The sequence below is a fragment of the Exophiala dermatitidis genome (assembly GCF_000230625.1).
Source record: "Exophiala dermatitidis NIH/UT8656 unplaced genomic scaffold supercont1.7, whole genome shotgun sequence".
NCBI classification, from domain to species: Eukaryota; Fungi; Ascomycota; class Eurotiomycetes; order Chaetothyriales; family Herpotrichiellaceae; genus Exophiala; species Exophiala dermatitidis.
The window spans coordinates 1,326,165-1,347,527 of record NW_008751652.1 but is presented as its reverse complement, the minus strand read 5'-3'; the positions used below and the strand labels follow the sequence as shown (position 1 = coordinate 1,347,527).

At 52.3% G+C, this 21,363-nt stretch overlaps 11 protein-coding genes across 11 annotated transcripts; 7 read left to right on the top strand and 4 right to left on the bottom strand.

Annotated features, from left to right (window-relative positions):
- Positions 1-27: 27 nt before the first annotated feature.
- Positions 28-2,100, top strand: HMPREF1120_08312 (uncharacterized protein). Its single transcript, XM_009162559.1, has 2 exons — positions 28-725; positions 1,355-2,100. Exons 1-2 carry the CDS (start codon positions 243-245, stop codon positions 1,904-1,906), a joined length of 1,035 nt encoding a protein of 344 aa, XP_009160807.1. The 5' UTR covers positions 28-242; the 3' UTR covers positions 1,907-2,100.
- On the bottom strand, positions 1,954-4,459 carry HMPREF1120_08311 (GTP cyclohydrolase II). Its single transcript, XM_009162558.1, has one exon. It carries the CDS (start codon positions 4,217-4,219, stop codon positions 2,918-2,920), a length of 1,302 nt encoding a protein of 433 aa, XP_009160806.1. The 5' UTR covers positions 4,220-4,459; the 3' UTR covers positions 1,954-2,917.
- On the top strand, positions 4,416-5,772 carry HMPREF1120_08310 (transcription elongation factor S-II). The gene is made up of 2 exons (XM_009162557.1): positions 4,416-4,612; positions 4,666-5,772. Exon 2 carries the CDS (start codon positions 4,731-4,733, stop codon positions 5,175-5,177), a length of 447 nt encoding a protein of 148 aa, XP_009160805.1. The 5' UTR covers positions 4,416-4,612; positions 4,666-4,730; the 3' UTR covers positions 5,178-5,772.
- HMPREF1120_08309 (SAGA-associated factor 29) lies at positions 5,059-6,841 on the bottom strand. The gene is made up of 3 exons (XM_009162556.1): positions 6,328-6,841; positions 5,653-6,151; positions 5,059-5,603 (listed from the first exon to the last, which is right to left on the bottom strand). Exons 1-3 carry the CDS (start codon positions 6,509-6,511, stop codon positions 5,324-5,326), a joined length of 963 nt encoding a protein of 320 aa, XP_009160804.1. The 5' UTR covers positions 6,512-6,841; the 3' UTR covers positions 5,059-5,323.
- Positions 6,842-7,725: 884 nt separating this feature from the next.
- HMPREF1120_08308 (mannose-6-phosphate isomerase) lies at positions 7,726-9,229 on the top strand (the record flags this gene model as incomplete). Its single annotated transcript, XM_009162555.1, has 4 exons — positions 7,726-7,756; positions 7,808-7,828; positions 7,886-7,977; positions 8,042-9,229. 4 exons carry the CDS (start codon positions 7,726-7,728, stop codon positions 9,227-9,229), a joined length of 1,332 nt encoding a protein of 443 aa, XP_009160803.1.
- A 965-nt stretch (positions 9,230-10,194) lies between these two features.
- Positions 10,195-11,301, top strand: HMPREF1120_08307 (uncharacterized protein; the record flags this gene model as incomplete). Its single annotated transcript, XM_009162554.1, has 1 exon — positions 10,195-11,301. The coding sequence occupies one exon, from the start codon at positions 10,195-10,197 to the stop codon at positions 11,299-11,301; it is 1,107 nt and encodes a 368-aa protein (XP_009160802.1).
- A 993-nt stretch (positions 11,302-12,294) lies between these two features.
- Positions 12,295-13,125, top strand: HMPREF1120_08306 (cytochrome c; the record flags this gene model as incomplete). The annotated part of the gene is made up of 4 exons (XM_009162553.1): positions 12,295-12,322; positions 12,705-12,895; positions 12,951-13,045; positions 13,101-13,125. 4 exons carry the CDS (start codon positions 12,295-12,297, stop codon positions 13,123-13,125), a joined length of 339 nt encoding a protein of 112 aa, XP_009160801.1.
- Positions 13,126-14,169: 1,044 nt separating this feature from the next.
- On the top strand, positions 14,170-15,946 carry HMPREF1120_08305 (uncharacterized protein; the record flags this gene model as incomplete). Its single annotated transcript, XM_009162552.1, has 2 exons — positions 14,170-14,659; positions 14,715-15,946. The coding sequence occupies 2 exons, from the start codon at positions 14,170-14,172 to the stop codon at positions 15,944-15,946; spliced, it is 1,722 nt and encodes a 573-aa protein (XP_009160800.1).
- Positions 15,947-16,208: 262 nt separating this feature from the next.
- On the top strand, positions 16,209-18,734 carry HMPREF1120_08304 (3' exoribonuclease). The gene has a single exon (XM_009162551.1). It carries the CDS (start codon positions 16,545-16,547, stop codon positions 17,706-17,708), a length of 1,164 nt encoding a protein of 387 aa, XP_009160799.1. The 5' UTR covers positions 16,209-16,544; the 3' UTR covers positions 17,709-18,734.
- A 258-nt stretch (positions 18,735-18,992) lies between these two features.
- Positions 18,993-19,715, bottom strand: HMPREF1120_08303 (uncharacterized protein; the record flags this gene model as incomplete). The annotated part of the gene is made up of 1 exon (XM_009162550.1): positions 18,993-19,715. The coding sequence occupies one exon, from the start codon at positions 19,713-19,715 to the stop codon at positions 18,993-18,995; it is 723 nt and encodes a 240-aa protein (XP_009160798.1).
- A 558-nt stretch (positions 19,716-20,273) lies between these two features.
- HMPREF1120_08302 (spermidine synthase) lies at positions 20,274-21,293 on the bottom strand (the record flags this gene model as incomplete). Its single annotated transcript, XM_009162549.1, has 3 exons — positions 20,274-20,551; positions 20,631-21,197; positions 21,263-21,293. The coding sequence occupies 3 exons, from the start codon at positions 21,291-21,293 to the stop codon at positions 20,274-20,276; spliced, it is 876 nt and encodes a 291-aa protein (XP_009160797.1).
- Between the last annotated feature and the right edge of the window lie 70 nt (positions 21,294-21,363).

The window sequence follows — 21,363 nt, the reverse complement described above, 5'->3', positions numbered from 1 at the left end:
TCAGCACATCCGCATGCCGTCGTTCTCCAACTGGAAATCATGAAGTTCACACACCTACAGCACTGTACATACTCACGGCCACCCATAGGTGCTTTCTTTGAGGTCGGGGTTTGAGGTCACTTAGGCCCCCTTACGGCGGAGGGTTCGGGAACATTTCTCGCAAAGAAAGCGGTGCAGACGCAGTCATTGGGCGAACTTCAGCTCTGCTCAGTGCAACTGAACTTCTCGATTCCCATCCCACCATGGCATCTCGTTCGCGCACGACGGCGGCGGTGACCACAACGACGTTCTCAATATGCCAGCAATGTCTGCGAACGGGCGCGCTGGCGCTAGGAAGAACACCGGGAGGAATTCGAGGGTTTGCTTCAGCAGTTGACCGCCGTGCGCCGGCAAGTCGAACAGCTCGAACTCGAGTATCACGAACACAAACGACCCCATCGGTCCAGATACGCGCCTCATTTTTTTCTACCAGCTCACGGTTGAGAGCGGCGGCGAAAGACGATACTGGCAAACCCATCGTCCTCGAACAACCCGACAAATTTCGGCCGCCGTCACACCCTTCGCGATTGAATGCCCGACGCGTGCCGAGGGCGTATAATCAGGCCGCGACGACGGAGGAAAAACAACAGCAAAAGACGAGAAGGTATCCGCATATGTTTCCTAATGAGGGGACGTTTATGCATTGGTTCTTGACGGATCGGAAGATTCATATTTGGATTACGATGGTGAGTGATTGAAACAGGCTGCACACGTGTAGTGTGGAACATGATTGCTTTGCGTTTTTTGGGTTGATAATTTGGTTTTCTTGCTTTGGGGGTTTCAAGGGGGTGAGGAAAGGAATCCGAGGACGAAGAGAAAAAGAGAGGGCATCGGCATGGCATGGTAGAAGGTTTGGACGTCCGGGCTGGGCTGCGACGGTTGGATACCGTGATAGCAGGCATAAGCTACCTTCCGCTACTGAGGAGAGACGACACTCGTTTCCTACGCCCTAGGACTTATAGGAGTGAGATGGCAAGGCGCAAGGCGTGGCGACTCGTGGTGTCTCTACCTTATCCCATGCGACGAGTTGATTGTCTTGTGCTATCCCATAACGAGCGGGTGCCAAAAAGCCTGGAATGTCTTTGCTTATGTCTGATACGACCTGAAGATGGGATGAGGGGGATCTAGTTGGGTGCACTATTTCGGGTGTTTGCAGATACGCGCTTTTTCCTACTCCATCATGGTGCAGCGTTGGGTTTGTTGGGCTCGTGCATTGCATTAGTTACGAAGTGTTGTCTGCTTTAATTGTTTTCTTGAACCGTCTGTCAAACCCACACAAACCAGCGAACCGACTAACATTTTTTTCTGGTTCTAGGGCACACTCACCATCCTCGCCATCATCACCATGACGGAAACGTTCGTCAAAACCTCTCCGTACGGCCACCTCCTCCCACCAATCTCGTCACTCTTTTTCCACCCAATTACCTATTTTCGGGAGGCATTGGCCGTCGTCCGCCTACACATCGAGTACACGACCGAACAGGCCAACGAGTCCCGCCAACAGAAAATTCTCGACGCCCAGAAACGCCGACTCTACCGCCGCGCCCATGGCATGGAGAATCTCGATGCTGAAGAGGAGCAAGGCATCGATGTCCGCGGGTTGGTGCCTTGGGACGATGGTCTTACTAATAAGGAGCGCGCGAGGGGTGGTCGTGATGTCGTTTTGACGGGTAAAGATGTCGTCGATATGGGTGGGAAGGTGGGTGAGGATGTTACGAAGTTTGCGGATAAGGTTAAGCAACAGCAGCAACAACAGCAATTGGTCACTGCTGGAGCTGGTGCTGATGTTGGAGCTGATGTGGATGAACCGGCTCCGGCTCCCCAGCAACCGCAGAGAAAGCGGAAGTTGTGGTTGGGCATCTGGTGAGCTGAGCTGGATTATACTACTGTGTATAAACAGGTGGTGATGAAGGATGGGGCTTGCGAGAAGTACTGTGTTTGTTTCGACAGTCCTATCAATCTACTCTGATCGTATGTCCTCTCATCAGGATGATATACTATACTGTATAAAAAATCCAGCTTTTCCAATCCCCCACTCCAAACATTGATCGATTTACTCTATCTCTCTCTGGTCGCTCCAACGTTGATTGGCTCATGTTCTTGCTTCGGTGTATAGCCCACTTGTCGAAGTCATCTCCTTCTTCCTCTGTTCTTGTTGTCTTCCAAGATTTGTCAAATTCAGATTCTCGTTTTCGAGCTTGGCCAGATATATATTCCTCCTCTGTGAGCAGCTGATATAGGATCTCACTATGACCAACATCCGGTTGTATCTGGCGTATCTGGCCGGGATTGTCCTTTCCGCCTGCACCGTCCAATGTTGGCGTCGGTGCCGAAATAAAAGCACGAACAGGCACTGGCACAGTCGCCCCTCGGGATTCTCGTCGTCGCATGCACAAGGTTGGACAGTGCAGAGGTGATTCCACGAGCATGACGTCTTGTGGAGTAACAAAGCCCATTCGGTAACACGATATGCTAATAGGAGGTGGCTTTTTTCAAGCAGCGCTCAGGGGGCAATGCAATGCTTGCAGTGCATTTGAGGAGTACACTGCTGGTCATTTGCTACCGGGTCTGTCCGTCCCTTGCATAAAGCTGTGGCTTCCTTTCCAATTGGGCCAATAGTCATCACAGCAGGCAGGGAATCGGGGAATGCAGGGTATCCCCTTTTGGAATGATTTTGGGCGCCGTATTTGTCCTGTTCTACTTCGCGTGCATCCCAGCGGAGCGGTAAGCGAGAATAAATCTCCTCTCTCTCTCGACAGTGATTCCTCCACATGATCCTGTGGGTGCCCGGATAACCCTGCGAGTAGGCTCGGTTGGGCGACATTGGATAGTCGAGTTTCATTTTCAGACGAGTCCGTGTGCCTTTCGGCTGTCTCATCTAGTCATCGCGAATCATGTGTCCCATGCGCCCGATCTTTGTCTCGAGATACTTTTCAATTTCGGCGCCTCGGACGCCTTTGGCGCCTGCGGTTCGCCAGGCGATCGGGATCATGGGGACTCTTTCACGAACCCGCACTTCTTTATTGGGGCCTTCCACTGCCCTGACTTTATCCGGGTTATTGGTAAGGAGTCGGATACCGCGTTCCGACTCGGGTTTGTTGGCGTCGCTGTCGGTGCCGAGACCCAGATCTTGTAGGATGGCGGTCGCCAACCCGTATGTTCTGGCATCAGCGGGATGCCGGAGAAGGAGATTCGCCTCGACGGTGTCATTGCCCAGATCTTGGAGGTTATAAGCCTTGAGTTTGGATGCCAGACCAATGCCTCGTCCTTCTTGTCGGAGATATACAATGACGCCGCCCGGGGAGTTTGGCAGCGACATCAGTCGGGCCGCTTCATCCAGTTGCTCGCCACAATCACATCGTGCCGACCAGGCCGTTTCACCCGTATAGCACTCGGAGTGGATGCGCACCAGCGGAGCCTTGCCCGTTGAGTTTGTCTGAACAGTGTTCTCAGACGAAACCTCGGGCTCAGCGTCGGATTGCTGCTGCTGCGGTTGTTCAGAGTTCTCCTCGTCCTGCGTAGCCACAGGAGGCTGAACAGGTGTCAATGACGGAGTGTCGACCACGGCCTCCTCAGATACAGAAGTGACGTTTTTCAAGGCAGACCCTCCGCTGGGTTTTGTCTGCTGCCGGCTCAATGGCCTTTTATTCTGAGAGTCGGGGTCGAACCTCGAACTCACGCGACCCGGTCGCAGTCTGCCAACGTATGCTCCTCGAATCATCCGATCCATCTCGGTCTCACCGGGCCGCTCGGCGTCCAGGCTTCTGCTCCGAATATTATTGCCGAACACAATGGCCAGATGTTCCTTGTTGTCTGAGTCGTTCTGGTATAGATGGAGAAACATCTCTGCTCCAGAAGTGGTCGGTATGCGCGCACGCACGACGCACTCCACGTTCGGCAGTCTTTCAAGCAGACGCGGCTGTTTGGTGTTCGCATCGTCGAGAGAGGTGTCTACAGGAATCGACTTCGGCTCTGCGGTCAGTTGGCGCGAAGGGGTCCCCGTTCCTGGGGTCGCTGGAGGAGTAAAGGCAGGAGATAGCAGATTGCTCGGTACGCCTGGAGTGGCAGGAGAATCGTCATTGAGATCAGACCAGTTGTTTATGTATGCTGGCGTAGGCCGTGGCATGGGAGAGATGACGGGAGAGGCATGAGAGGGCAGCTCCTCGGCGGGGCGAGCCATGGTGTAATGAGCTGTGTTCCGACACTGGCAGGGCTTTGGGGGAGTATATGTTCATGAGGACGACATGACGAGTGTATGGACAATGATGAGTCAACCACGCCAGAAAGAAAGCATCAACAGCAGGCCGCCAGAAACGATAGATTGGGAATTGGGATATACACAGTGTCGTCGAGGTGGAGGCTGCTTCGGAGAAAGGGACTTTGAAGTTCAATTCGCAATTCTACGGGACGAAAAGCGGCGGGTGGAAGCGAGTGGATGAACTGGAGATCAAGATGACGGATGCTGACACAATCTTCTTGGAGCCTCGGTCCCCATTGCGCCGCTTGGATTTATCATTCTTATTTCTCCGCCATATGCACCACCACTACGACGCCTAACTCTATTACTAGTCCTGTGTGTTGTATATTGTGCCTGTTCGGGTTTTCATTGCTCGCTAATAGACTTAGACTGCCTCGCAAACTTGCAAAGCTACCCTCCTGTGTATCTGCGCCTCTGGCCAGTGTCCTCGACAATGCCGTCTGCGACGCGCGAACAACTACTGTCCGCCGCCCAAGCCTTCTGCGATGCCTTTGCAAGCCAGAAGCCGCCCGAGGAGATCTTCAGCCACTTCTCTGCGTCGGAAGACGTCCTGGCCCTGGAGCATGGGCTGCCAGAACTAGCACCCTTCCTAGGCCGAGAGTTTCGTGGACACAAGGGGCTCCAAGATTATTTCCAGAGCCTGTCGTCGAACCTGAGATATGAAAACATGCGCTTCAGTAATTTCGTGGTGGACGCAGAGGTCTCCAAGGTGTCAGTCCGTGGAGAGGCCAAATTCACTTGGACAAGCACAAATCAGAGCTGGGACGAGGTCTTTACATATGTTCTCGAGTTTGACGAGGACACAAAGGTCAAGGTATACGAGGTATGGGCGGATTCGGGTGCGGCATATCTGGCCAGTAAAGGCCTGCTCAAACAATAAAATAAAACGAAAGCTAAAGCTATCCATCATGATACCATCGTCGCGTCGCGTCAAGGATACATAAATGCAGGCGTGACCTTTTTGGTCAACGCTTGTGCATCTTGGATCCATAAAATGCAGTCGTCATAATCATAAAAGACCAAAACTCATTTCAATCTCGAGTCCAACACGAACCGCACATCGACGAGCATCTCCTTATCATCCTCGTCGAACTTCAGACTATACATGCCTTTCTGGAAGCTCTTGACCTTGGCGCGGTAGAAGGTGTCGGTATCAGGATACTTGGCGTAGACGTTGGCTCCGGTGGGAAACTGAGGAATATTGGTAGCGGTCTGCGGAATCGGCACCAGATCCTTAGCTGTCGCCTTGCGCACGGTTTGTTTCCCCGAAGCATCGTCCTCTGGGTCTCGGACGTCGTATTGGATTCTGGAAAAGGGTTAACATCATCCGATAATCGAGAGTCGGTCAAACTTACGGCTTCTTATCTTGCCACACTTTCTTAATGATACCATGAATCCCGACTCCTTCCTCATGCTCCGCTTGGTCTTTGGGGTATTTGTAAAACACTTCGGTTCCAGGGACCAGTTGGCCAGCCTTCTCTGCTTGGATGCCTTTGTGCGTTTCAGCCGCGTCGTCTTTGGCGCCGGCTGCTGCAGCACGGCTTTGGCTAGCAGTACTAGAGCTTCGCTGCGACGTGCCCTTGACCCGTTTCATCATCTCGAGGCGACCATCTCCTGGACTGGGACCGGGAGATTCCACTGTAACGTCCGGCTCGGCAACGGGCGGCCTCTGATGTTTGCGAGACTTTTGCTGGCCGTTTCTAGGGGCAAGGTCATCGGTAGTCTTCATCGTCGCCAAAATGGCCAGGTTGTTGATGATGTCTTCTTCGTCATGGACCTTCTTCTCCATCTCCGCGTATCTCAGGTTCTCTCGATATAGAGCATCCAGGCGGCGATGGTTCTCAGGTGTAGAATCTGGCGTCGCATTATTATCACTGTCAAAAGAAAACAGAGGCAGATAACATCATCCAGGCTGTTATATGCGGGATAGGAATGCGTTGTTGTCCATGGGATAATCCTTTGCCGAGACACAACACGACTCCGCCAGACTTGAAAGGGATAATAGTACAACAAAAGCACGGACAACTTACGACCATTTAGTTTAATCTCTTCTTCAAGCGCCACGATTTCCTGCCCGATCCGTTTGGACTCGTCATTGTATCCTTGGGCTTTGCGTAAACTTTCGACAGCCCGGCTTAGAAGTTCGTTTTCAAGGTCGCTCTCCTTCCCATCTCGGCCGGTCATGCCTCGGCCTGCTCGAGGCCGCGAACTCATATTGGGTATTGCTCCAGCACTGTGATGATAAAATTAAAATAGACTCGGGACTGTTCCCGCGCTTATGGAGCCAAAGAATAAGGCGCTTTCCTCGATCTGTTGTGAGGGTGCCGTACCAATATCTCTGCCCCCAATCACCCAAGGACGAGTGCTGAACAGTATGGTGCCAGCTGCCTCTTAGGGACAAAATAAAATGTAGGAGTGCCTTGGTTCCATCGCCTACTCGTAGTAGTCGATGTCTTAACGCGAACAAGCAATGCGACCAAGTTATGAGCCCATTGTCATTTGTGATGTAGCATATGGAAGACGGTGGCTTGGGTGGAGAAGAACGATTGGTGTGCGGCAGGAACTACAATGTACTTGTATGGCGGAATCTGGACGAGACGGTCATGGTCATGTGAGTACAAATGCTTGTCACGTTACTGGATTATGTAATCTTTGAATCTCAGCCTTGCGCCGGTCTAAACAGCAAAAACTCAGAGCGACTGAGAAAGGCTACACTCAGCCTCGTACTACGGCCCTCCCAGGAGGCATCCGTGTATACCCAGGGGTCTCCTGAATAACTGATTGGTGTGCAGGCTTTTTTGGTTGACACTACTGGTGGAGGTGAACTTTATGATGTTCGGGTGATAGCCAGAGGTTTCCAACTTGAACTACACCACTCCAGACCGTGAGTGTTGCACAGAATTATGCGATAATAAAATATAACCTACAAACCGCCAGGGTATTGAATTTGTGGTGAGCAGTCACAAGTGGCAGTGAAAGGAACCTCCACTATGGGTGAATGTTGCAAGGCTGAGGTCACGTGATATGGTTCTTTTCAACTGCAAAAGGTGAAGCCACCTCCCCACGAAATTTACTACACGAGATCCACGGATTTCTCGGTCTCCTCCCAATGGGTACAAAAGCCACAGACGACTTTGTTGAATCCCAAGTACTTCAGCAGGGAAATGGCATGCGTGGTGCTGATATTAAAGTTCCGGACATGGAAATCACGTGAGAGAAATACTACCCTCTTATTGGTCCGACATTGACCACGTTTCCCGCAATTGAGACCTGTCACTCGTTGATAGTGTCATTGAGCCCTTCCTCCCCCTTTTTCACCGCCAGGACTCCTTTGACCAGAATTTTCTCATCCAAGTCAAATTGAGACAACTTCGAGATATATTTACGCAGACGTTGAAAGTGGTTTGTGAACAGTTTCAGACTCAAAGATGCAGGTGCCTTTGATCCGGCTTCAATGCGGTGAGCATTACGTTTCGTCTCGTCATTTAGATCTAGACTAACGATGTAAAGGCTGCAACAGCTATGACTGGGGTAAGAAGAGATGATGCAAACGAACATCCCGGCAAACTGGAGACTGACGCCCTGAAGGCAAGAAGGGAAAGACATCAGCTGCAGCCAGATATGCTGCTGCCACACCATCCGACACATTTTCCATCCAAGATGACAAGCCCTACGCCGAGGTACGTGTGTGATATGATTGAATCTCATATCCTAGCGGTGGGAAACTGATCGTTCTTCTTCAAGTTGTGGATGGGCACCCACCCATCTCTGCCATCTAAAGACCTGACCACGGGACGGAGTCTGCTTGACCTGGTGGCAGACAACGAAGCACTAATGGGAAGCGACATCACTGCCAAATACAACAAGAAGCTCCCATTCTTGTTCAAAGTGCTGTCCATTGCCAAAGCACTATCGATCCAGGCGCATCCAAACAAAAAACTGGCGGAAAAGCTGCACGCCAAGGACCCTAAGAACTATCCGGACGACAACCACAAGCCGGAGATGACGATCGCCATCACGCCGTTCGAAGGGCTATGTGGGTTCCGACCGCTCAAAGAAATTGCACACTTTCTAGCCACCATCCCGCCTCTTCGGGAACTGGTTGGCGAGGAGCAAGCCAAAGGACTCGAGGAAATTGCCAACTCGTCATCCGCCAGTGAGGAAGAAGCCAAATCGCGGCTCAAAGCCGCATTCAGCTCGCTGATGAAGACGCCTCGCGACAAAGTGGCGGCCAAATCCAAGGAACTGGTCGAACTCGCGCGATCCGGCAAGATCAGCCCTGGACCCAGCGTCAACACGCCCGAAGAGCTGTGCGAGCTGGTGCAGCGGTGCAACAGTCAATTTCCCGAAGACATTGGCCTTTTCGTCCTGTTCTTCCTGAACTACGTCAAACTCTCGCCCGGTCAGGCCATGTATCTGAAGGCCGACGACATCCACGCTTATATTTCTGGAGACATCATCGAGTGCATGGCCAGCAGTGACAATGTCATCCGCGCGGGATTCACGCCCAAATTCCAAGATGTCGATACTCTGACCGACATCCTCACCTACGACCACGAGCCGCCCGAGAAACAGCTGCTCCAGCCCGTGCCTTACCCCTACGTCACCCTCAACACTACCGCCTACAGCTCCGGTAGCGAGTCGCTGCTGTATGACCCACCCATTGAGGAATTCAGCGTCGTGCGCACCGTGCTCAAGAAACCGGGCGCAAAGGCCACTTTTGAAGGCATCGCCGGCCCCAGCATCGTCATCTGCACTACGGGTCAGGGCAAGGTCAGTGTCGGTCCCAAAGTCGAGGATATCAAAGAGGGTTGGGTCTACTTTGTCGGCGCGACCGCCGAGCTGGTCATCGAGAGCACCAGTGATGAGCTGGTCACTTTCCGTGCCTTTTGCGAGATAGATGGGGATGCAAAGGAGAATGGTGTCCATTGACTATCTGTAGTAGCAGAGAGGAAGCAGAAGGAGACTGCTGAGGCCAAGCTATAAGCGGTCTGTCTGTTTGGGTCAAAAGCACTTGGTGCGGCTGAGGGCGTCGAAACCCTTGCAGCCATATCAGACGCAAAAAGAATGAACGACTGAATATGAGAAACCGGACATAGGTCATGAGACTTTGACAAAAGCGCATGGATGCGGGGGGATAGGTCAAGATTGGCAGTGTTGTTAGACTCATGATACTGTACACGGAGCCTAGCGGCAAAGCAACAGAACATCCTTGATGAACTTGAAGTGCTTTTGCCAGTTGTTAGATCTGATTTGGCAGATCTGGTTTGGCCTGACGGACTGCAGGTTATCCAGCCGTTCAAGCTCCGCTCGCTGTCAATCACGCCTCGTGCCACTTACCTAGTACTACTTTATGCCACACTTGACAAAGTGATCTTCTCGACTCGCATTTGCATCGCATATCTCCGCATCAACCCCCACGGGGAACAACCAACGGCCACTTACTGCAGTGCCGCCCACCTAAGGTCAGGTTGGTAGATGATTGCCAGTGTCATGTACTAGAGGACGGATCTGCCAGAACCAGACCCTTGAAAGGCGCCGCTGATAACCTCCTCAGGCCGGCCATGTGAAGGATCCCCCAATTTATAAGCCAAGTCCCACTTGCATGTTACATTTCCAACGTCAGTTCGGGTCTCTTTCTGAGGCCGCTGTTTGCTGCCCGTCTCACTGCTTTACATGGATCAGGACACTGGTCAATTGAGAACTTGATTACTATCGAGATAGATGAATATCCAAGCCAGGGCGCAGAACGGCCGAACGACGCCAGAATATCTACCGACCCAGAAGTCTCCTGTTCCTCTTCCTTGGTCCTGACACTAGTGCAGTGAAATTCAAAGAAGACTGAAATAGCGATTCGCTCATATCTGTCAGGGCAGCATACCAGAAACAAGGAGAAGATGGCGCCCATCAGAGTAGGAATTGTAGGATTATCAAGCAAGCCGGGAGCGTGGGCGACGCTGGCGCATCTGCCTCGCCTGGCGGCATCGCCAAACTACCAGATCGTGGCATTGTGCAACTCGACATTGGAATCGACCAAGGCGGCCATCAAGGCACATAACCTGCCCGAAACGACCAAGGCTTACGACTCATACGACAAACTGGCAGCCGATCCGGACGTCGACCTCTACGTCGTCTCGACGCGAGCAGATACTCACTATGACGTGGCCATGCCTGCATTGAAGGCAGGACGCAATGTCTTTGTGGAATGGCCGCTGGCTGCAACTACAGCACAGGCCAAGGAGATGGCCGATTTGGCAAGACAAAAAAATCTCAAGACCATCATCGGTCTCCAGGGCCGTCTGTCGCCCAGCGTGAGGAAAGTCAAGGAACTCGTCGACACGGGGGCTCTGGGTGAGATTCATAGTGTCAATTACCACGGGGCCATCCATGTATGGCAAAACAATGCGGCGAGTGACCGATATCACTACTTCATGGACCGCAGAATCGGGGGTAACCTCCTGACCATATATGGTGGTCACATCCTCGACTCCATCTTTTATGCTGTCGGGGAGCTGCTGCCAGGCAGTTATACCCCGTTGGCAGCCAACCTGAGACCCCGAATGCATATCATGAAAGCCGACGGGTCGCTGTCGGAGGAGCTTTATGACAAAGACACCCCGGATCAGATCTTGCTTCAAGGTCGGCTGGATAGGAACCCGCAAGCGGTGTTCAGCTTCCATCTGAGAGCAGGGGACAGGTTCATCGGCGGGCCTGGATCCACGTGGCGGATTTACGGAACAAAAGGCGAATTGGTGGTTGAGTTCGCCAGTGCAGGTCCCCAGATGGCGAAAGCGGCCAGTATCCGATTTTCGAATGCTGAGAAGGGTGAAATCGAAGAGATCACCACTGATGAGGGTGGTCCGGAATGGACTGATCTTCCAACCCAAGGTCAGAATATTGGACGTTTGTACGAGGCATATGCCCAAGGTCAGCCGTACGGTGACTTTGACCTGGCTGTCAAGAGGCATGAGTTGATTGATGAGTTCTGGGCCACCATGTCATAGAGCCATTGTTGCTCAAAATGCAATATACATACTGTACCTGGCTATCAGGTTGTTTGAGAAGACTGAGCAGGGTGTGTTGATGTCTCGAGACCCCGATCGGGCTTCATGCTCGTGAGCGGACCAATGTAGACCGCACCTCCGCACTGATGTTGAATGAGGACGGCGAAGCTATACCATCGACACTAGGTGACCGGTGCTTTCCATACCTACAACACATTCAAGTCTGAGCTAGAACCGTCTCAATGGTGCCTGTATCGTCGGGTAATAGTAATGACGGGATTCATCAATATCTGGCTTGGTCACCTGAGTCGAGCTGCAGCTTCGATCCAAGTTCCGCGGACGCCGATGTCATCGCGATTGTCGACGTCATGCAGTGGCCGGCAGCGCGTCACGTGCGATCTGGATCGGTCAGGCACAAGTCGTAGTAGGAATCGCAGTTCGTCAAGACCAGTACAAGTGCAAGCGAGGGAGGCTCAAGCAACAGCCTGAGGCATACCTTCTTTCGATAACTGTGGGTTGAACATAACAACCCCTTTTTGACACGAATCTCTTGTGGATCGAAGATTGTTGTTGTTCCTTCAACCGAATCGTAGCCCTTCCTTTCAACCCCCGAGAATGCCCGAGCAGATCGAGCATGACAATGGAACGGCGGTAATTGGACGGGTGGATGGAGAGCGGCGCCACTTTTCCAGCGTCGGCGCCACAGTTGGCAGGCCAGAAGCAGCAGCAATGCCCGAGCGTTTATTGGCCGCTGCATTATGGGCGTCGTCTCGCCGGCTCTGCGCCCGGCCTGCAAAACCGCGCAGTCCACTCACCTCCGTCATACGTTTTTCCTTCTCTTCTGTTCCTTGTTGAACTTTTTTTGCTTCATTCATACTCTACTTTCTCCTATATACACCACCTCGAGCTCATTCACTGCTTCAGACTCAGTTGAAGTGTAACTCTATTACTACCAACACTTACATTTTCTCCTCATAACTAATACCCGCAAAAATGGGCAAGGACGACGGATTCAAGGAAGGTATGTGATGGGCTTGTCTCAATGCCGTTATAGCTTCGCAGCAGCTTCACCATGCTTCGGTACTACCCCAACTGTGATGCGGTCGTGTCCTTGGACGCCGGCGATGCTCGGCCGGGTCTCTAAGTTGGCCTGCGCACCCTGTACACGCTCGTCGACGACTCTAGCTTTCTGAGCATCGCCTCCAATCCCTCACACGACTAGCCCCAACCCAGTCGCCGTTCGTCCCTACAGCCTGCGGAGATGACATGATCAATTCTCGACACCTGTCTCAGGAGTCGGATAAGAGCTGCAGTCAACATGGGCGGAACAAGGACTTGAAGCTGCTGCGGAGAAAGTCTACAGTTCAAGAAGAAGGAAGGAAGCTCACAATCTCCCTTTACAGGTGACGCGAAGAAGGGTGCCAACCTCTTCAAGACGAGATGCGCTCAGTGCCACACTGTCGTCGAGTCGGAAGGCAACAAGATCGGCCCTAACCTGCACGGTCTCTTCGGCCGCAAGACTGGTTCCGTCGAGGGCTACTCCTACACAGATGCCAACAAGCAAAAGGGCATCACGTGGGACGAGAACTCTCTGGTATTTATTCGCCCTGTACCGGACTAATTCGGCTACAAGTTCTAACTCGCATCAGTTCGAATACCTCGAGAACCCCAAGAAATACATTCCTGGCACCAAGATGGCCTTCGGTGGTCTGAAGAAGGCCAAGGACAGGAACGACCTGATCACGTCCGTCTTTCCCCACAAGCCTCACTCGGTGTACATCTTTGCTAACATGTAACAGCTGGCTGCGTGACAACACGAAGTAAACTGCGCGAATCATTCACGATTTTGGATCCGGCCCCTCGATTGTTTGTCGCTCTCGGGTTCAACGGCTGTTGTATCATCAAAGACGGCGGAGGCGCATATTTACTTAATCTGATCATTTGGAGCTTGCATACCACCCATCGATGGAACACGCTCCGGAGAAGCCGGTAGACCAAGCTTGTGTACATAAACCTTTTGTGGCTTTCTCAGCGTACCTGCGTTTTGCACACGACTGGCAGACATAGCTGCGAAGTACCAACAATCAAGCAACTTCTCTGCTCCACGATCTTCTTGTCACTGCGGACTTTCGTCATGTTGGTTTTCTGCGTCTTGACTGTACAGCTGCGAGCGAGCCATGTTCCAATTGAGTGGATTTTGTGGAGTCAAAAAAGTCCAGGCTGTTAGAGCCGACGATTCTCACTGCCTGATTCAGAAACCAACGAGAAGGCTTTACCGAGCAGCAGTGACAGAAGCTAAAGATGCGGCCGTCCCTTCGCCCTTGCATCAAGAATCCTGGTTCCAGCTGCATTAGGGAAGCTGATTGGTAGGACTCCTCGTCTCCAAACCGCAGCGCCTCAAGTGCCAGCTGTCCCAGCCTCCAACATTTCACTTTCCCTCACACCTGCTCTCTGGCACCCGTCTCTCTATGCTGCGTTTGGGTTCACGTAGCGTGGGCGTCGTGCGGGTGAGCCTACACGCACGTCCCCTCCAGTAGGCATCATGGTGGTGTTAACTGCGTCTCCCAAAGAGGCTGGGCCGATTGACACATCCCGCATTCTTCAGACAATGGACTTCTCTATTTCGCCTTTTCAAACGTGATGTATCCTTGACTTCTCCATTCCCTTGTTGAGAACTATCCAAGACCAATCGTTGCTTCTTTGTTCCTTGGTTCATACCACCCAGTTGCTGCCTGGCAGTGGTGACATCCTCTTGTTATAGCGTTCCCCTTCAGGAAGGAGACCGTATTGTTGACCGGCCATCCCGCCTTACTTACTTTCGCAGCCTCATCTTGATGCTTCAGTTCCCCTCTTCTTGATTATCTTGGTATGGCTGCCATGATGGCTGCTGCGCCTTTCGACGATTTTTATGCCGGGGCCGTTCACGACGATGCGCATTCGCTGCTAGAAGCCTCGATCGAAGACTTTGAGGAACAGGAACGACGCTCGCCCCTCCTTTCCGCTTTCAGATCAGACCGTGGTGACAGCGAGGTTGACGAGCGATCGAGTACAGGCTTACCATGGTCTCCTCCCGGATTTAAAACACGAAGCGCGAATGCGACTGGATGGTTTAGGCATGACCCCTATGGACGATATGATTTGCGACCATCGATGAGCCCGTCAAGGTCGCGACAGACCAGCCCGGAGGTTTATCAAGATGCTACAGAAGGAGATCCGGATATCACGTTAGCGGTCAATACACCCTTACCCGCTGGCATGGATTCACCGATACGGGAGCGCTCCCCGGAGACGCAACCCCAACATGATGTGAAGATTTGCGAGGATAATCAGGACGCGCCTGCTCCCAGAGAGAATAACTGTAAGCCCAACCGTCGCGACCCATATTGATGCACTACTGATCACCACGGATCTAGACATTCGGTTACAACTCCGCGCCGAAGTGCAACATCGCGAGCCTTTCGTCCCTTTTCTTGATTTTGTCCAGCGCAAGTTTGATGCCATGACGAAAACGAAATCCACCACGCTTATTACCCTACTTACAAGCATCCTTGTTGCATCTCTGCTACGCATCATCCTCGTTCCACCTATCCCTCCGCCGGTCCCCGATCTCGTCAAAGTCTCGACGCTGGCCAGATCGTTCGAACCCTTGATCTTCTATTCGGAGAATGGCTACACGCAGATAACAGCACTGCAAGAAACGAGTGTGGCGGTCTGGGATCTTGGAGAGTCGGTCAGGAGTGCCAACATGACCTCTGCGCCGCTTATTGTTCGGTCATTGGATGAGTTGTCGGAAAGCTTAAAGTCGCTTGGACTGGAGTTGACTCGTTTCTTTGCCGACGTGGATGCGGACGTTGACAGTATTCTGTTAGTGATGGACTGGGCCAAGCGGGAACTACAAGGTCTCTCGGCGACCACAGAATATTCCATTTCTGGAACGATTTTCGATCACCTGCACGGTCTGCTGAACCGAGGGGGCTTTTTGGAGTCATCCACTACAGGACAACCCACCGCTCTAGGGAGATTTCTGACCGACATCTTCGGCTCCAGCTCGCCGCAGAAGGCCAGGGCGATGCTGACGAGGACATTCCACGAATTCGTCAATGTGCTCGAGGAGTCGATCAACAGTGAATTGACGCACTCGGCGGCCCTGTTTGCCCTGTTCGAATCGATCGATCGCCAGTTTCAAAATCTACAGCGGGTAGTGGTGCGAGAAACGGACACGCAAGAGAGGCTGGAAAACGATCTTCTTTCGTCGTTATGGACTCGGGTCTTAGGTTCCAATGCCGCGATGCTGAGAAAGTACGAGAAAAACAAACAACTCTTGTCGAGCGTGCGGGCCCGGACTGTCAACAACAAGCGTCTGCTTGTGGAGCATCATGGCCGTCTGCAGACCCTTAAGGCCAATCTGGAGACATTGCGCAAGAAACTGGTCAGCCCGCTGGTGAGGAGGAATGACTCGGTCAGTATCGACAATGCAAGCGTCGTCGACCAGCAGATCAAAGGCCTGGAAGGAACTTATGAATATCTCCGGGCCGTGAGGGAAAAGCAGAAGAGCAAACTCATGGAAATGGTTTATGGCGCAAAGGCTGCACGGTCGAGATTGGTTGAAGTTGATGCTTCGGACTCAAATGCTATTCATGATTGATTAGTGCTAGATACATAGTATCTTGGTGGCAGATACTATGTACTTCGTGATGTGGCGGTCCGCGCAAAGCTGGATACTGGGACTGCGTAAAGGGAGGCGTTCTTGTATGATAAACCTAACATTGTTATCACTGCAGTCCACTTGAGCATTCTGAAATTGTGTTATATATTGTTGTAGATCGTACATGTTCAGCCTTGTGACGGAGATATACTCGCCTGTAAATTGTTAACTCCGGTCGCGGGTATCATTTATTGTCAGTTCTTTTTCAATCAAGTCACCACTGCCAGTGGTCCTACATGATAGATGCGGACTTGCCAGTGAGACGTGAATAATTCCTTTCTTTTTGTGGCGTCTCATTTCAACTTCCGCCCGGTCAGTGGTTTGCACAGTTTCGTCGCTTTTCAGTTTCCGAGTGCTTCAAGTTTACCAGAAGAAAACCCGTCACGGCCAACTTGTTCGAACCTCTGCAACTTCAAGTTAAAGTAAACCAGACGAAGCCACAAACCTACCGTACCGCCGCATTACCCTTTTGTTGAGTTCGAAGTTCCTTTCTACAGTATCTCTTCTCATCTCACGCCGCTGCGCCGATACTACGACAATGCCGTCCCTCGCCTCATCGCTACCCTTCTCCCCCGCCGAACTCGCCTATCTACACAGCTCGCTCGCGTCCGTGCCGCCATTAAGACCCGATGCACGATCATCAGGCACAGATTTCCGGCCCTTACACGCCGAGACAGGCGTCCTTCCCGCGGTCAACGGTAGCGCACACGTGGGCTTCAGCGATGGACGCGAGGCCATAGTCGGGGTGAAACTCGAGGTTGAAAAGACGAAGACGACGACGAACAAACAGCGACAACAAGTTGTGGACGATACGGAGATGACAGATACAGGCGCAGCAGCAACGCAGAACAACCCCAGAAGTTCGAGTAAACCGGAATGGATCAGTCTCACACTCACAGTGCCGGGCGTACGAGATGACGATTCCAGCCTGGCGTTCCTGGAAGAAATGTTACGGGAGCCGTTGGTGACTGCTTTGACAGAGTCGGATTCTGCTGGTACTGGGACAAATTCGGTGCAGGATAAATTGGTCATCAATTCACGGTGGCATTGGCACGTCTACATTGACGTTTTGCTAATTTCGCCAAACGGTCTCGCTAGTTATCCGCTCCCATTGCTGAGCATGGCGACGCATCTTGCCCTGCGAGACACGCGGGTGCCTAAACTCAAGAGTGAAGGCGAGGAAGATCCTGTTGCCGATGACGATTGGATGGCCAGTACGTATCTGTACCCTAGAAAGAGCACTGGCACGAATGCAGGCGGGAGTGCTGGTGCTACTGTTAGTCGGCCACCGGTTATTCTGTTGGTCGTCGTGGTGGGCGAAAATGCCATTTTCGACCCGAGCAGAGAGGAGTTGGCGGTTGCTGATGGCCTGGTTGCTGTGAGTGTGGCTACTTCTAGTAGTAGTAGCGGTGGGGGAGAAAGGCAAGAAGAAGAGAATTACAGAGTTCTGGCTGTGCGGATGATCGATACCCCCGCAAGAGATACCATGAAAGGAGTGCCTAGGTCTGGTGAGGCTCAAGAGGGTGTCGACGTTCCCGGCGTCTGGAGGCCCAGGGTGGGCGGGATCAAGAGAAGTCTGTTGAAAGCTGTTATTAAGGCCGTTGTTGTTGATGGGGTCGCGAGGGATGTCATGACGGGGTTGGATGGGTTTTTGAACCTCGAAGAAGCTGGTGTTGCAAAGGCAACTGCTGGTGCTGTCTGACGAAAGCGAGTGTTCTCAAGGAGATGGCAAGATATGGCCGGTGAGTCTGCGGGTGTTAGAGCACAGGATGGGTTCGAGAGCATGCCATTCCCGGCTTTACTCGTGTGCTACGCTACGCCTCTCAGGCCTTTTCACCAGAAATGGGATTCTTGTTCTCGGGAGTTGTCTCGACACAACCATCTATTGAGCCGGTTTGGAAATATCAAGTCGCGGCAGCAAAAAGAACAATATCCCCTCACGACGGATGCTTCATGAAGAGAGATCGTTTGTTTCGAAAATGCGATCGCTGAGACGAAACTCACTGAAAGTTTAACAAGCACCTCACCATGCATGCAAGGGTGGAAATGGACATTTGTATTCCCCACGGCTTTATGGAGAAGAGAAGCCCGAAGCAGCACTGCAAAGCTTAACGCCGTCCAAGTGCGGCTGGACTTTGACAACAATCATCCAGACACGACAAAGAAAAGAAACCAAGAGGAAAGGCGTTGAGGTGCCAAAGCTTAACTGGGCTCGACCTCGACCTCGACCTCGACCTCTAAGAGAGGCCGGCCTGGCTCCCCCGTCGTCATCATCATGACCACGACCTGTCCATGCATTGGCCTTGCGAAGGGGCCAAAGAAGGTAGCAAGACAAGAATCAAGAATGAGACGGGGGGGTTCAGTCTCGCTCTACATGCAACATTCCAGTGGGTCGGTTAAGCGTCGCTCCGTCTTCACTACAAGGGATGACTGGGGAGAGGCTCAGTTTCGCAGTGGAATCAGTCCTTCTCATGTGTTACTACCGTGGTATTATCAATGGCTGTGGGGCTCATACTTTTTGGCCCAGAGACCGTAACTGTCTGCTGTACAACGGGCACCGCGAACAGAAACGGTGAATGTTCAGAGGATAGCAGTGGCAGTGACAGTGACAGTGGCAGCGGCATGATTAAAGGGAGGCTAGGGAGGCTATTCCACCTTCAATACTGTTAGCACTACTATTCAAGATGCCAATTAACATTGGATTTAAAACAAGGTTTGACTCATTCATCTGTTTTCATTTCGAGCAAAGAGGCTGCTCTTGCTCGCGTACAGTACATATTCTCGTAACATGACGATTTCTTGTCCATACGAGGTGGTCGCCAGAAGCATTGAGGTATGATACCAGCGAAGTCCGGCTGAAAAGGGCAGAGCAACATCACAGTCCGTGCCCTTCCCTTCGGAATAACCAGACATGGCTATGCCATGCTCACATCAATTCCATGCCGTGCCACATCATGCCGGAATGATTCATTTGCCGTGACTTAATTTATGCCCTCTCACTCTCCAGGACACCATACTGACCACCCTGGACACCGACGCCACCTTCCTCAGTCGACTGTTTCTGGCGCTGAGCTCCGCCCTCGACGCCGGCGGAAGAAAGCTCGGTCTCGAGGTCCGTGTTACGAGACGCGAATTCGTTCTCGGCGACACGACCGGGATCGTACTGGCCACCCACATTACCAGTGAAAGTCTTCGGTTTGGGGATGGACCCGGTCTCGTCGGCGTCTTCCAAGTTCTTGCCCTTGGGCTTGTATGTGCCATCGGATCTCGCGGCACCCGTCACATTGGTCACGTAGCTCGGGGCAGTGTCGGCCTGGCCACGTTGGTTGTTTCCACCATCGTTGGCACCGCCGTAGTATCCATCTTTGTTGTGGACGCCGTCAAAGTCCGGCTTGCCTGCGGCATCGAGTTTCAATCCGCTTGTTCCTTGCACACTCTTGTCAGCACCGGCGCCGGTGTACTGTTGTCGTTCTCGTTCTGCTCCCGATGCAGCCGGCTCTAGCTTTCGAGCCCCCGATGTGTCTGTGTTGGCGAAGGTCGATTGGTCACCTCGCACCGATTGGGCGGCCGCGCCGCTGTTCTCGGAAAATGCACCCTTGTTGTCTAGTGATTCTGCTGCTAGAGAGTCTGCGGCAATGGGGCCCGTGGGCTCGCGTGGTGCGTTCTCGTGGTCGGGCTTGGGTGCTCGTGGGTTCAAAGAGATCGTCATTTTGGCTGATATGTCAAGTCAAAGTCGTGGATCGTCGATTGTATTTTGGGTAGATGGAGGTCTCAGTGTAGTCTGATGTCGAAAATGAACTTGAAGAAAAGGAATCAAGTCGATCGAAGAAGCCAAAGGTTATAACTTGTATGATGCAGTCGTGTGCCCAAGTAACTTTCTCCCTTTGCCTCGAGTGACATCATAAATGTTGTCACTGTGGTGCGGTGTGAAGTCACGCTGATGTGATCTCAACCGGGCCTCCAAGGGACCAACTACCGCCAATGAAATGTCAAAATAACACAGGGACCCCAACATTGCAGTATCAGTGCTACTGCTGATGTATGGTGGACATTTCTGGCTCGTTCGATTATCCTTGTATGGGTATTCATGCTTCATATCATTTTCTATCTCGTCATACCCTGTGCACGTACCTTCCTTTACCTTGGCGGCCATCAACTAACAGTATCGGTCTACAGATACTCGGCAGAGAAGTAGAAACCCTTGCACGGCTATCATATCAACCCGACCAACAGCCTCGTCTTGCCCGGACTTCTATCAAATACCCGCTTACTTCAAGGCCTTGCGTGCAAACGTCGGTAGGATGAAGCTTGCCTGGTGGATCTCCTTGTTGTAGTATCTGCACAGTTTGTCCTCTTCCTCCGGACTCCACGACCGCAAGGGCACCTTGACGTCCCGGTTGGGATCCTTGCAGCAGACCATGAACCCGATCTGGCCCGAAGGATAGGTGGGAATGGTGGTGTAGGCGTACTCGACCACAGGGAAGACTTCCTTACAGTCTTTCTTGAGTTTGGTGATGAGCGGCAGGTGAAGCCATTGGTTCTCGGCTGGACGACAAGAATGTTAGCATATTTCACACTTGGAAGCTAAAATGAACAGGTGTAGGGAGGGATGGGTGCGCACAACCTTGGGTAGTAATGACACCACCGTCTTTTAGGGCTCCATAGAGAAGCTCAAAATAAGGCTTTTGGAACAAGGACTCGGCCGGGCCTTCTGGATCACTGCTGTCGGTGATAATGACATCGAACTCGTTCTTGCGATCAGCAAGGAACTTGAAACCGTCGCCAATGTGGACGTCAACAGCCGGGTGTTGGAAGCCAATGGACATTCCTGGCAGATATTTCTTGCTGACTCGGATGACGGCCTCGTCAATGTCGCAGAGGATTGCCTTCTCGACCGACTCGTGCTTGACCACCTCCCGCAGAACACCGCCGTCACCGCCGCCGATGACCAGAACTGACTTGGGGTTTGGGTGCGAGTTCATCGCCAAGTGTGTGATCATCTCTTGATAAGAAAACTCATCCCGCTCCGTGCATTGGATGACGTTGTCCAGGACGAGCACGGTGCCGTGGTCACTGCTCTCGAAAACAAGGACATCTTGATACTTGGACTTTTCGTGGTGCAGGACTTGGTTGACCTTCAAGATCATCGCCTGGCCAGGCCACATATCGGAGATTTCTCTGAACCAGCCATCTGTAGCGCGTGGGATATGGTTAAAATACCATCTTGCGGTGCCGGAATCGGAAAAAATTACTTACCTTTGATGGTGGGATGAGTGATTTCGGACATCTTTACAGAACAATGACCTGTTTTGGGACGATGATGGTATTGTTTGAAGCGAGTGAAGCCCGGTGGGGTG